General features: G+C 39.6%; 1 protein-coding gene across 2 annotated transcripts in view; it reads right to left on the reverse strand.

Annotated features, from left to right (window-relative positions):
- SPTLC1 (serine palmitoyltransferase long chain base subunit 1) overlaps positions 1–10517 on the reverse strand; it is a 73342-nt gene extending 62825 nt beyond the window's left edge. For both annotated transcript variants that reach the window (XM_060015107.1, XM_060015108.1), the window contains exons 1-3: positions 10436–10517; positions 7680–7787; positions 4617–4711 (exon numbers count right to left, since the gene is read on the reverse strand). In XM_060015107.1, the coding sequence (XP_059871090.1) occupies positions 4617–4711; positions 7680–7787; positions 10436–10492 (260 nt within the window). In that variant the 5' untranslated portion in view covers positions 10493–10517. The remainder of the gene's footprint in view (positions 1–4616; positions 4712–7679; positions 7788–10435) is intronic.
- Positions 10518–14590: the final 4073 nt, after the last annotated feature.

Genomic DNA, 14590 nt, shown 5'->3' on the forward strand with positions numbered 1-14590 from the left:
GAAATGAGACAGGCATATAGAGTAGTACCCAATTTCTGGTCCCACACCCCTAGAGAGACTCAGACAGGTCCACAAGAGGACATTAATCAGGTTTAATCACCAGGTTTTTTTGTGACAGTGGGGAGTCGGGGTAGCTTAGGTATCCATCATGAGGAAAATCACTAAATTTACCCATCACTAAGTAAAACATCGTGGCCATACACAACAGAATAATATGTAGCAGTTGGAAGAAATGAACAGGAAGTCCATCTAGCAATTCCACCTCTCTGCCCTGCTTGATATTTCTTCATACTGCTCAACACCAGCTAACATTGTATTTATTTCATTCTTGGTCAGCCTGCCCCAAGAGAACTAAGATTTTGATTTATCGCACATGCTCATCAGCACATTCCTTAAACATGGTAGGCACTCAAATATTTGTTGAAAAATAAGTGCTGAGTAAACAACTTGTAAGAAAAAAACCAGAATGAAGTCTAGAGCACAAAATTAAAAACTTTCATAAAACATTAAGATTACATGGTTTCAAGCATACATACGTAATAAAAACAATAACATATATGACTTTAATAACATAAAATAATAAAAGAAAGCAAAATACACGTATTACAGTGGGATACCTTACTGGGGAGGAGAACAGATGCAGGCGCTGGCGATGAAGGAAATAATAAAGCAAATGAGAATGCTGCCTTACATGGGTGCTGATGAGAGTGGTGCTGAAGGGAGAGTCAATGCCTTTGCAGGAAAGGCCCAAAATGAAGAAAATAAAACAGAGACTCAACTAAACCAGAGGATAAACCTTTGGCAAATTTGAGTGAGAAAGGAGACACAAATGCCTGCAATGGAGACACAAATCCATAGATGTGTTGTTATATATATATCTATATACAAAGTTATACGTATATATTTTACATATAACTTCCCAAGAGAATCCTATGAATTACTTCATGCCAATGCATTTGAAAACAAAAGAAGAAATGAACAATTACTAAATGGCAGTAACCAAAACTTACTCAAAAAGGAAATATGAACAGCTTTAAAAACTCACTGAAGACATTAAATTCATGATTAAAAATATATGCTCAACAGAACAAACAACAAATAGTGCTGCCAGGAAAACTGTAAGACTAATATACCTCTGATACCAAAGCTGGGCCAGCACAGTAAGGGAAAAGAAAAAGACTAAACTCATTTTTCAATACTGATGCTAAAAATAACAAATATTAGCAAAAAAAAAAAATCCAACAATTAATAAAAATTAACCAAATAGTCATGCTTAAATAGGGTTTATCACTGAGTTGTAAGAGTTCTTTTTATATATTTAATATTTTGGATACTAGCCCCTTAACAAATATGTGACTTGAAAATATTTTCTTCCATTTTGTGGGGTTTTGTATCATTTCTCTAGTAATGGGCTTTGAAGCACAAATGTTTTCAATTTTAATGAAGTCCAGTTTGTCTATTTTTTCTTTTGCTGCTTGTGCTTTTGTGTCATATCTAAAAATCTCTGGCCAATCCAAGATTATGAAGATTTACTCTTTTGTTTTCTTTCTTCTAAACTAAGAACTTATAGTTTTTGCTCTTAAACTTAAGCCCATGATTAATTTTGAGCTAATTTTTACACATGGTGTGAGGTCAGGGTCCATCATCATTCTTTTACATGTGTATATCCCGTTGTCCCATCACAATCTGTTAAAAAGAGTATTCTTTTCCCACTGAATTGTCTTGGCATTCTGTTGAAAATCAATGGACCATAATTTAAGGTTGTCCACCCATTTTTAAGAATAAGACACTGAAATGCTAATTGCAAGCACTGTGTAAATGGGCTTGGCTTCTTGACTGATGGTGGGCTTCACTCTATGATAATGAGACATAGACTTGTTTATTCATCTGTGGAGACCACAAACTCAAAATTTTCTGTTTTTACTCTCTTGACTCTGAGTTTCACCAGAGAGGAATCCTCCAGTGAGGTGTATATGAGGATATAAATCTGGTTACCAACTTTCTGAAAGCTGAGTTGGAGGAAACGGGATTAGCATCCCATTATTCATTATATACTTGCTTTCTGTTTTTAGAATGGCACTCACCTCCTCACACATTCTTAGGACTTTCAATTTATATTTAGCCTTTCCAGAGAGTAAATCTCCCATCTTTCTGCAAGTCTACAGAGCTGGAATCTGGGGTGAGGATGAGTGGCATGGTTGCTTGCAATTTTTCTCATAAAAATTTATGTATATGCTTAATTAATGTAAAAAAATCAATCAGTACAATTTAATATAGTAATGGATTAGAGAAGAAAAGTCACAACCATCTCAATAGATAAAGAAAAAATTTAATAAAATTTAATACTGACTTTAAAACTAACAAAAAGTTCCCTTAGCAAACTAGGAAGAGAAAGGAAGGCTTGTAACACCATACAGGTTATCCCTTAAAAGCCATCAGGAACAGGATACAGAGGCCCTTGTTACCACTCCTATTCAACACTGCATGGTAGGTATCCTAGCAAGTGCAATAACACAGAAACAAGAAGAAAATGACGCTTCATGACAGAAGTGAAAACTCTCTGGAACCCAGAGACGAAGCTATTAAAAGATATGCAATGTTAATTTCCTGGTTGTGATACTGTACTATAGTTAAGCAAGATGTTACCATTGGGGGAAACTGACGAAGGGTATATGAAATCTCTCTGTATTATTTCTTACAACTGCATGTGAATCTACTATTATTTCCAAATAAAAAGTAGCAAAAAAAAAGTTAAGCAAAATCTCTATGAAGAATGTTATGCAACTTCTCTCAGAGACATAAAAGACCTAAGTATACAAGTGACACACGAGGTACGTGGTGAAGAGATTCAGTATTAGCAATATACCAATTCTCTCCAAATTAATCCATAAATTCAATGCATTACTAGTCACAAACTCAAACCCATTTTCTGGTCAAATCTGATCAGCTAAACCTAAACTCATAGTGAAGAGTCAAGGATAGCCTAGACAATTGTGAAGAACAAGGAGGTGAAGGACTCACTCTAGTCAAGGCCTATTATTAAGCTGTGGTATAAGTGAGGTTCTGGCACAGGGAGAGATAAATATACCAAAAGAATAGAAATAAAGCCAGAAACAGATCCTTTATAAGGGAACTTGACATATGAAAGAAGGGAAATTTCCAATCAGTAGGTAAAAAATGGACTATTCAACTAATAATGTTGGGACAACTGACTGTCATATGGAAAACAGGCAAATTAGACCTTTGTGGTAGGAAGGATTTTATAACCATAACATTAATGATTGGTCAGTCTGATTTCAGGAGAAGTAAAACTTTCATGAGACCAAAGAAATTCGCGAAAGTGAAGAATACAAGCCTCTCTCAGATCAGACCAGAAGTAGAAGGACATACTCAGGAGAATATCCTACATCATATTTTAAAATAGAATGCTAAACACTTTCATGGCAACAGGCATGCTGTGGCAAAAGTATAAATATAAGCAAAGGAAAAACATCTACCAACTTCAAGATGGTGGTTATCTTGCCTGGGAGGCAAGAGTAAGTGATAGATGGGAAGGGATTTCTTTAGTGATACAATTGACCACTGAACAACATGGGTTTGAACTGTGCAGGTCCACTTATACACAGATTTTTTTCAACAGTAGATACTACTGTACTACATGATCCACGGTTGGTTGAATCCATGGATGTAGAACCACATATTTAGAGGAACTGGGTATCTGGAGGGCTGACTCTAATTTATATGCAGGTTTTTGACTGCCCAGAGGGTCAGGGCCCCTAACCCCCATACTGTTCAAGGGTCAACTGCATTTCTAATGCTTTATTTCTTTTAAAAAATAGACTTAAAGTAAAGATAGCAAAATGTTAATACCTATTACTTCTGGGTGGTAGATATGTATGTGACTGATATTTTCTGTATACTTAAAATTTAAGAAATAAAAATAAAAATAAAACATTGGAAGCCAGGAGGTAGGTAGCATAAGTGAGCTGGTTTCATAATTCATATTGTGAAAGTCAACAGGCACTGCCTATCATTAATCAATCAAGAAACAGTAATGTAAGCATACTGCTAATATCTAGTTATGAAGGTAAACTTCAACAGATCTAAAATCAGAAACAATCCAGGTGGGAAAAAGTAGGAATGCTGTTTTTCATTTTAACTGTCTTCCCATTTGAAATATTATGTGTGTGTATTACTTTTTTTTTTTTTTGCAGTACGCGGGCCTCTCACTGCTGTGGCCTCTGCCGTTGTGGAGCACAGGCTCCGGACACGCAGGCTCAGCGGCCATGGCTCATGGGCCCAGCCGCTCCGCGGCATGTGGGATCTTCCTGGACCGGGGCATGAACCCGTGTCCCCTGCATCGGCAGGCGCACTCTCAACCACTGTGCCACCAGGGAAGCCCCTGCTTTTAAAAATATATATATATATTTTTAAAAAGGGACAAACTTGGAAACCCAAATTGGAGACTATTAAAAAAGTTTCTGATCTCCAGAAATTTCTAAAAGTCTTATATCAGTTAAAAAAAAAAAAGGAATACTATATAAACCACTGTATACTTTGTTGAGTTTACCTACAGGAAACCAAATATAAGCCCTTGACTAGCAAAACCAATTTACCCTGAAACGATGTTGTAGTTGAGAGCAGGATGGTCTTTTGAGACAGGAGGAACAAGAGGTTCTGGTTGCCACTCTTCAATCAATTCTTCCTTTTCCTACAGGAGAAAAGCAGTTAAAATACAGTGCAGTGCTACTTACTGGACAGCAACTCTAGTGGTATCTAAACTGTTGTAATGGAACCATCATAATGAACACACTGCTAGACAGACGTCCAGCTGCTGTGCCTGGAAATGACACAGAATCACTATTGAGTTTTGTGCACTTAACCCCTCACCTCTTTCCTTATCTCAGGCTAAAGGTTCTTTTTCCATGAAGCTTTGTGGCTGACTGGAAATTTCTTAAAAATTTTATTTCTATGTTCAGGAGTTTTCACTGTGGGAAGTAGGAAGTATAACTGCTACTGATGATAAAACTAAAAGTCTGTAACACAAAGGTGAGAGGCATGACTGCAGGTAAGGGAGCTCAGCCTCTACTGCAAGATATGACAGACAGCCATGCCTTAAGTTCTTACAGGCATGGCTGTCACAGGAAGGGATCAACTAGACTACAAAGCACTGTTTCTACAAGCCATTGGCAAGGATTCAGAAGTAACTGAAATATACCAAAAGACTCTCATAATAATTATTGTAACAGGATTTCGTTGTTTGGAAATTTCTCATAAAAAACTACTTTATTCCTTTTACCTGTTATTTCATGCATTCCAAGTATTTTGACTATTTTGAGTTTCTTACCCTTTCTTGAACTAGAAAACAATGTAATTTTGAAAATGTAGTCTGGATGTACAGGATGAGATGAGGCACCTGATGAACATGACAGCCACAGCAAATCTTGCTTTACATAGGCCCACTCTCAATACTCCTATTTTCACACTCCTGTTAAATGCTTCTGTGCATTTTTCTCCTAACAGGCAATTCTAGGGCATGGCTAGGAGCATATTCACCTGATGCTCAGGCACTCAAAAATGCTGGCTGAATAAATCAGTCAATAAATTCCTCATCTATTTCTGCCAATGACTGCACAGAATAGCAGCCTGAACAAGCCTGAAGTATGTATCATGCACACTGTCCACTTGCTACCACAGAGACAGATTTGAGAATCAACTCAGGATTGCCTGGTATTCAAGAGTCTCTGCAGGGGACTTCCTTGGTGGTGCAGTGGTTTAGAATCCGCTTGCCAATGCAGGGGATATGGGTTCAAGCGCTGGTCCAGGAAGATTCCACATGCTGCAGAGCAACTAAGCCTGTGCACCATAACTATTGAGGCTGTACTCTACAGCGCGTGAGCCACAGCAACTGAGCCTGCCTGCCACAACTACTGAAGCCCGCACACCTAGAGCCCGTGCTCCGCAACAACAGAAGCCACCATAATGAGAAGCCTAAGCACCTCAACGAAGAGTAGCCCCCACTCGCTGCAACTAGAGCAAGCCCACGCTCAGCAACGAAGACCCAACATAGCCAAAATAAAATAAATAAATAAATAAATAATAAAAAAAGAGACTCTGCAGACCTATAAAACTGAGAAGGTATTTCTTCTTTGCTGCCATAAGTTAAGGTTTAGAAACACTCATAAAGTTTTTTTTTTCTTCCACAGCTTTTAGGGTAAGATGTCAGTGATTACTGAATCTTGCTCTAGGTAAGTTCTGCTTTTAGAGGGTTATCCTAAAATTATGTTTCAGTATCCTTCTTTTAAAATGCATATTTGTGTGGATTGACTTGTCTAAACTTAAACTAAGAATATTAGGAATGATCAACCCCTTAAAAAGTTGGGCTATAAATCTATTCCATGGCCTCATAATCATTCACGTGGAGCTCCTAAATACCAAGGGAAAAAAGTAGAGACAGGATTTCTGGCCCAGATAGCCCAATCTTACTGCAATACTATCAAAAGAGTGTTCTAAGGCACACTAATCCCACAGGTATTCATAAAAAAAAGGGTGGGGGTGGGGATCTATGGTCAAGTTTATGGCAGTTCTCCAAACAGCGGTTCAAATATCCACTGGCATATTAAAGGTTACAAGAAATCATGCAATGAGACACCTCTTTAGTCTTCTTTACCCAGGTTTCGAAAACTTATGTGCCCTAAGAACCATTTGTTGCATATCCCCTATCCTCTAGGGGGGATACTGCCTGACCATCTCATGACAAATATTAATGATCAGGACAGCAGGGGCAGCCAGTGAAACCTGGGGAACAATCGCCACATTGCTGTAATTCCATTCCACTTGCACTTCCTTCTGTGAATGCTCCAGAAAAGAGCAGTACTCCATCATTGTGCCACACTCAATGCTGCCTTGTGAACCAAAGTTTCAGGCATTTTTGTGGGAAAACATCTCTCACCATCTCTGTATCCCTAAGTAGTATTCTGGCACATTGCTACAGAGGCTGGATAAGGAAACAATCCAAGTTACAGAAACCACACTGCAGTCAAAACTGCTCTTCCTCTCACACCCAGGGCACAGTTACTAAGTCTTCCTACCTGCGTGAGAAGGTAGGGGATTCCACAAACCCCTTGGTCCCTCGTACTAACAGACTCGAAGTGGTCAGGACTACAAGTCCTCTCGACACTTCTGCTTCCTAAGGTTTGCCTAGCTTGGGCTTGAGCTGGGTCCCTTACCATATAGAACACATCAAAATTTGATTTGGGGTGGTAAGGTGGAGAGCAGTGGGATGGGGAGGATTCTTTCTAACTCTGAATTTCCTTTATAAAGACCACAGGGGAAACTTTCATTCAGGCTTCAGAAATAGTGGTGCTTTTCCTGAGCAACTCATGTAATCCTTCTTGTATACGGACATTTGAAATCCAGCATGCATCCATGCTTCCCGTCCAGCATCTAGTACGTTCCCAGACTGCTGTTTACTCCTAGCAAAGTAAAAAGGCCTGTAACATGGTACTCCTTTGTGTATTCACTTTATCCCTGGCTTCCCCGTATTTTGCTTACCCTGATTTCCTTACATTCCAGAAAATATTTTAACATTTATAGTTGAGCCACCACAAGTCCTGTTTCGAAAGATGTAGCAACTATAATCATACACCGAATAATAAAATAGAGATTTAACTTCTTACCTTGACTGTAAGATCAGATCGTTCTTGTAACTTGTAAGTTTTAGAGAAAAGAAGTCTGATTATCCAGAGTATTAAAATTCCTTCCAAAATAAGATGATAAGCAGGAGCCTAGGAGTGAGTCAAAAGCAAAAGCATAACAAGAAGTGAAATAAACATTTCCAAAACCTGCACATAAAATTTAATTCATCTGCATATACTGCTCCCATGACCTTTATACCTATTTATTACTTCTTAAAATTTACTTTCAAAGCTCACTTCACGTCTACTCATTCGTTTTCCCATTTCTAACAGAAGGCAATTTCTCCTACATGAAAAATCTCTAAAACTGCAGTGTTAGGAATAAAAATTAATTTTAAAAATTAAATCTGACACAGAATTCCAATAGTCTAACAATATCAACTATCAGATCCTTCAGGTAATTTATATTTTTACTGGTGAGAAATAACTGTAACAAACATATCGCAGCTTCACAAGCCTTCTACAACCCCCACATACCATGGATAAATTGAGAATTATTTGGACACCATAATTCTCAAAGACTTTTGCACAATTTACTATATTTCCTGTATCCCCAATAGGCCTCTTTAAGTTCTCCTTGGAATGTGGCAGAGAAAAGAAGACTTTATAAGTGTTTAAAGAAATAGCAGGTCTCTTTTCTACCAGTTCCCCCAAAGTATGTAGTGTTTTCCATGTCAACATCCATAAAGGTACCTTAATGAAATTATCCGCATCAGGTCTTCTTTTCAACTGTACATTTCCAGGATAAAAGCCAGGCTGACTTTTATGTCTTACACAACTAGATACAGTAAGTGCATATAAAAGATTCCAGATACCAACTAAACCTCCATAAGTCAGTTATGGGGTGCTACATTCCAATAGGTTGTCATCGGAAAGTCATTTAAAAGAGGTATTTATGCAAGAGGGAAGAGATATGGGGATATATGTACATGTACAGCTGATTCACTTTGTTATAAAGCAGAAACTAACACCACTGTAAAGCAATTATACTCCAATAAAGATGTTAAAAAAAAAAGAGGTATTTAGAAACGTAAATACAAATTATTTTCAAACATTAGACAAAAAGAAAGCAATGATGATTCACAACAGTTAAAAAAGTTCAGAAGGGGGGATCAGGGAAACTGCTGGCAATTTCATAAATAAACTTTCAGGTCATTGGACAAATAACTTTAAAACTACATACATGCTACATATGTATGGGTACACAGCAAGACTCCTCAAATTCTGCATACACTGTGCACAGAAATTAGAAGCAAAACAAGAAATCTAAGACTATTTTTAAAATTTGCTGATCCCTCCTGACTATAATTCATTTAAGAATGAGGACTCTACTAAAAAAATCCTTTTAGTTTTATCAATAATTGGATTATAGTTGACAAACATAAGTCCAAGTCACTAAACATTCCACTCCACAAAGAAATCCTAAGAAAAATTGAAATGTCTACTGAATTAATAAAAATCACAAATGTGGCTTCTTTTCTTCCCTAGGAAATGTTACATCAAGGAGACCTTCTCTCAAGTCTCACTCATGGTCAATACCAGGGTATGAGAAGTTACATAGTCAAAGGGCAGTCTTCAAAAAGGCAGCAACAATATATAGTAGAAATTATTCATTTCTAAAAAAGAAATAAGGAAATCTTAAATTTTAGTGGTTCTTCTTAGTCACTATAATCTACCTAAGGTTGGACATCACCTAGGCTCTATTTGCTCTAACTGTTTTTTTTTTCCAAAAAGTCCTGATGGGTTTTGCAATAATACATCTTGCATCATCACCCTTACCAGTAAGCGCTATATTAAGTTTTAAGAAAATTATCAAAAGAAAACAGATTCACTTTAAGTGAATGTAAGCTCTGTAAGCACAGGGACTTTTACCTGTTCCCTCATTGCACTATTCCTAGCATCTAGATCTCTGCTGTCCAATACTGTAGTCACTAGCACCATTCAACTATTTAAATACACATCTAAATTAAATTAAATGAAAAATTCAGCCCCTCAGTTGCACTAGCCTCGTTTCAAGTGCTTAACTGCCACATGTGGTTAGTGGTCTACTGTACTGAACAGCTCAGAGAACACGCAGAAAGTTCCATTGCACAATGCATGGAAACTCACTAAATGTCAAATGAATGAACATTCTCCAAGACTGACATTTAAATTTTATATTACCTTTCAAAAAAGCTCCTAACTGGTCTTTCTTTAAAAGTTTACTAAAATAGTTGTATCTTTACAAGACAGAAAATGGGACGTAGGCGGAAGAATGACAAACTATTTCACATACCTAAATCATTCGGCTTCCTTTCTAACCCCACGTCCCAACAAAAACAAAGTCCAACTTATTACAATTCTTTTCCCTATTCCCTGCTCCACAGTTCCGAGAACCTGTCTTCCCTAGGACCTCACCAGACTGAGATTTTCCACTCTACTTTCATCACTCCGTTTTACCATCAGTCCCAACTCTTGTTTTTGACTAGCCTCTCTCCTGTATCCGGGCAGGACCTGGAGAGGGCTCCGTGCTCGCAGCAGCGCAATACAAGACCCCCCGGCTCCGGCTCCCGCCCGTGTCTCCCTACATTCCGCCACTGGGAAATGTGTGCGCCTATGAGCCTTTCCAGCGAGGGACGCCGGGGGTCCGGGCATAACCGGGCCAGCCCCGCCCAGGCCTCAGACCAAAACTCCACACAAAACGTCCCACTTCCCCAGGGCTGGGTGTGGTCGTGGACCCCTGGGGCCGCCAAGCTCACCTCGTAGAGCGCCTGTACCATCTCCACCAGCACCCACTGCTCCGCGACCGTCGCCATAGTTAGCCGCCAGGGTTTCCTTCCGGAAGGCAGGCCACAGGCACGTCAGATATTGCGCGGCGCGGTCCAGTGACGTCTATACGCCCGGAAGGCGGGGCTGCCGTCAGTTGGGCACCGCCTTCTCGCGCCTGTGTACTGGGCGGCGGTTGGCTGCGCTGGCTGAGGAAGGTTTAGGGGTGAAAGGTCAACTTGGGGTCTCGCTTGGGTGCGGGGAGGGGTGGGAAGCGGCAGGCAGGTCCCCGCAACAGGTGTTCACAACGCGGCCATTATGTGCCAGACCACGTGTTCGGCTCTCCGGATGGAGAGATTTTAATAAATGGCCCTCGCGCTTGGCAGGCAGTTGGGTGCAGGGAGTTATTAATGCAATCACAAACATATTCTTTACTTTTAAATTACATAAGTAATGCAGGAATGCATTATCGTAAAAAAAAATAGACAGCTCTTATATAGCACTTACCGTGTATAAAGCCTAGCCTAAGGCTTTGCAGGTATTAAGCCATAATAGGAGTTTGGTGTGGAACCTTCAAGAGCCTATGTATCCCAACGTGGTGTGCACACACACTTCGGTTGGATTTCTTAAATTTAACCGGGAGCATAGGGACAATATTGTTCTACAATTTGCTTTTCTTCCATTCTTTTTTTGGCTGTAAATCTTGTGTTTTTAATCAACAAAGAAGCCTATTTATTGGAATAATTTGTTATGTATATTTCTCTTTCCATTTTATTTAAACATTTTCCTATTGATGAACACTTAGGTTTTTTCTACTTTTTCACCTATTACAAACAATTCTACAGTAAACATCGATGTGCCCTATTGTCTTTCTGTGTGTGTTGGGGTATGTCTGGCAAGTTTCCTCAAAGTCGAATTTTACTCAATATGCATGTTAATGCTGATAAATACTGCCATACTGCTCTCCAGAATGGCTCAACCAATTTTAAATGTTCGAAAGTGTATCCATACTCTATCTCATGATGGATATTATCAATCTATTTTTGGCCAATTTAATTTAATGGAGATAAAATGTCTCTTCACTGAATTTTACTTTCCATGCTGCTGGTTATTCATGGTTATTCTTATATGTTTATTGGCATTTGTAGTCCGTTCGTGAATCATCAATTCATATTCTTTGCCCAGTTTTCTATTAGTTATTTTTCACTTTCTAATGGATGTATGGAAGCTCTTTATGCATTCTGAATATCTTATATTTTCCTATTTCATATGTGACAATTATTTTTGCCCAATTCCTGTCTAGATGTTTATATTGTCTTTTGTCATACCTATATTTTAATTTTTATGTAATGTGTCAGTATGTTCTTTTATTGCCTGTGGGTTTGTATCTTGCTTAGAAAGACCATCTAATTTCATATGTGACAATTATTTTTGCCCAATTTCTGTCTAGTTTTTTACATTGTCTTTTGTCATACCTATATTTTAATTTTTATGTAATGTGTCAGTCTGTTCTTTTATTGCCTGTGGGTTTGTATCTTGCTTAGAAAGACCATCTTCACCACACTTAGGTTTTCCTCCCATGCTTCAGTTTGTTGTTTATAGTTAGCTCTTTAATTATTCTGGAAATTATATTTTTGTATGATGAGAGTTATGGGCCTTTATTTTTTCCTAAAGGAATAACAATTTTTCTCAGTGCCATTTATTTTAGTAATCCTGATTTCCCCAAATTATGTGAAATGGCACCAGCACTAATGCACTGCCCATGAAGTTGCCACTATGTACCCGATGATGTTGGTGACCTGGGATCCAGTACCATGTTTGTGCACACTGCCTCGCCCAGGTGCATTCACTCCCAGCAGCCAGCTCCTGCAATCTTCAGAGGCGTACCTTCAGGCTGCCAGAACCCATGTTTCCTACTCTCATGGAGAACTGGAAGGATCTGAGAACATGTTTTCTCAGGCAGCCCTTTACTGGGTGGGTGACTGATGGTTGCTGAGGAATAAAATATTGGAGCTTCCTGGCTGCACAGAGCAAGACGATTCTGAGGGGTAAACCTCACCATCTCCTCTAGATTGAGTCAGGGGTACTGTGTGCAAATTCTTTGACACACCCATCAAGAGGTAGAGTCTATGTTCTCTTTGCTTGAATCTGGATGTACCTTGTGACAACTTCTACAGTAGATTGCTGCTGCCACGTGGAGAGATCACGTGGGGACCGCATACACACGAAAAGAGATGGCAAAGTGACCCCACCTGCTCCAGCCCCCTGTTGTTTGAGTCTTACCAGTCCAGGTGCCAGACATGTAAGGGAAGTTGCCTTCAAGATGACCCTGGCTCTAATCACCCTCTGGTTCAACCATCTGAGAGACTTTGAGTGAAAAATGTCTAGCTAAGCTCAGACAACCCCAAAATTTGTAAGCAAAACAAATGATTGTTATTGTCCTAAGCCACTGCTTTGGGATTGGTTGCTATGTAGAAGTTATCTGCTACAATAGATCACTGGAATGGGTACCCTGTGGAAACTTGCAGGCTTTTTCACTCTTGCATGGTCCCTTTATTATTTTCCTCAGGTTGCCATACAAATTATCAGAAACTGGGTGGCTTGAAACAACAAAAATTTATTCTCTCACAGTTCTGGAGGACAGAAATCCAAAATCAAGTTGTCGACAGGGCTGCACTGCCTCCAAAGACTCTGGGGAATAATCCTTCCTTGTCTCTTCCAGCTTCTGGTGGCTCCTGGCATTCTTTTTTTTTTTTTTTTTTTTTTTTACTGTACACGGGCCTCTCACTGTTGTGGCCTGTCCCGTCATGGAGCACAGGCTCCGTACGCCCAGGCTCAGCGGCCATGACTCATGGGCCCAGCCTCTCCATGGCATGTGGGATCTTCCCGGACCGGGGCATGAACCCGTGTCCCCTGCATTGGCAGGCGGACTCTCAACCACTGCGCCACCAGGGAAGCCCCTGGCATTCTTTAGCTTGTGACTGCACTACCACAATCTCTGCCTCTGTATTCACATGGTCTTCTCTGTCGGTCCTATATGTGTCTCTTTACAGACACTTGTCATTGGATTTAGGACCCATCCTGATAATCCAGGCTAATGTCATCTCAAGAGCCTTAATTTAATTACATCTGCAAAGAAACTTTTTCCAAATAAGACCATATTCACAGGTTCCAGAGATTATGACATAGACATGTACTTTGGGGGCCCACCATTCAACTCAGCTACAGTCCAATCTCTGGCCCACAATTCACCTCTGTCCCACATGCAAAATACATTCACTCCCTTCCAACATTTCCAAAAGTTTCAACCCTCATCTAAATCAGTTCAAAAAGTCCAAAATCTCATTATCTAGGTCATCTAAATCAGATATGAATGAATCTCTAGGTATAACCCATCCAATGGCAAAATTCTCCATCTGTTGACCTGTAAAGCCAGAAGGTCACATACAAAGTACAAGGGTGGGACAGGAATAGGATAGACATTTCCATTCCAAAAGGGAGAAAATGCAAGGAATAAAGGAGTCATCAGTTCCAAGAAAGTTAGAAATTCAGCAGGGCCAGTTTCATTTTGTTTCAAGGCCTGAGAATAATTCTCTGTGTTATGAAGCTACATCATCTGGACACACAGCTCCATAGGCCTCTGTACCTATGGTAGATTGGTAGGCCTCTGCTCCTACATCTCCAGCTTCTAGCTCTCGAGTCCATGGCTCTGCCCTTATAGTCATTCTTGAAGGGGAGCATATGCTTATAGCTAAGCAGCTCTAACAGCCCTGTAGAATTCTAGAAATTCAACAGCACTCTTTCACTTTGTCCTGTCTCTGTCCCTTCAGGCCAAGCTGACCGTGTTTCTGCTGATACAACATTCTCAGAAACCTTGTGGGTCTCCCACGTATGTCATGAGACTGTGCCATAGACAGAGAGTCCTCCAGAGATCTTTTCTGAATAACCCCATCTCTACTTCTGGCTCTGCTGAGATGATTGAGTGGATCCATGAGTCACATATTTAATCTCTTTACAAAAAGTTTGTCCAGCTGCATCCTTGACCCTCTCTCCAGAGCATATTTTCCCAACAGTGACTCTACTAATTTTTTCATCCTTTGCAATATGGATAACCCAAGAACCTCCCAAGTCATCAAGTGCTGTGTTCT

This window comes from Delphinus delphis, chromosome 6, assembly GCF_949987515.2.
Source record: "Delphinus delphis chromosome 6, mDelDel1.2, whole genome shotgun sequence".
Lineage (NCBI taxonomy): Eukaryota > Metazoa > Chordata > Mammalia > Artiodactyla > Delphinidae > Delphinus > Delphinus delphis.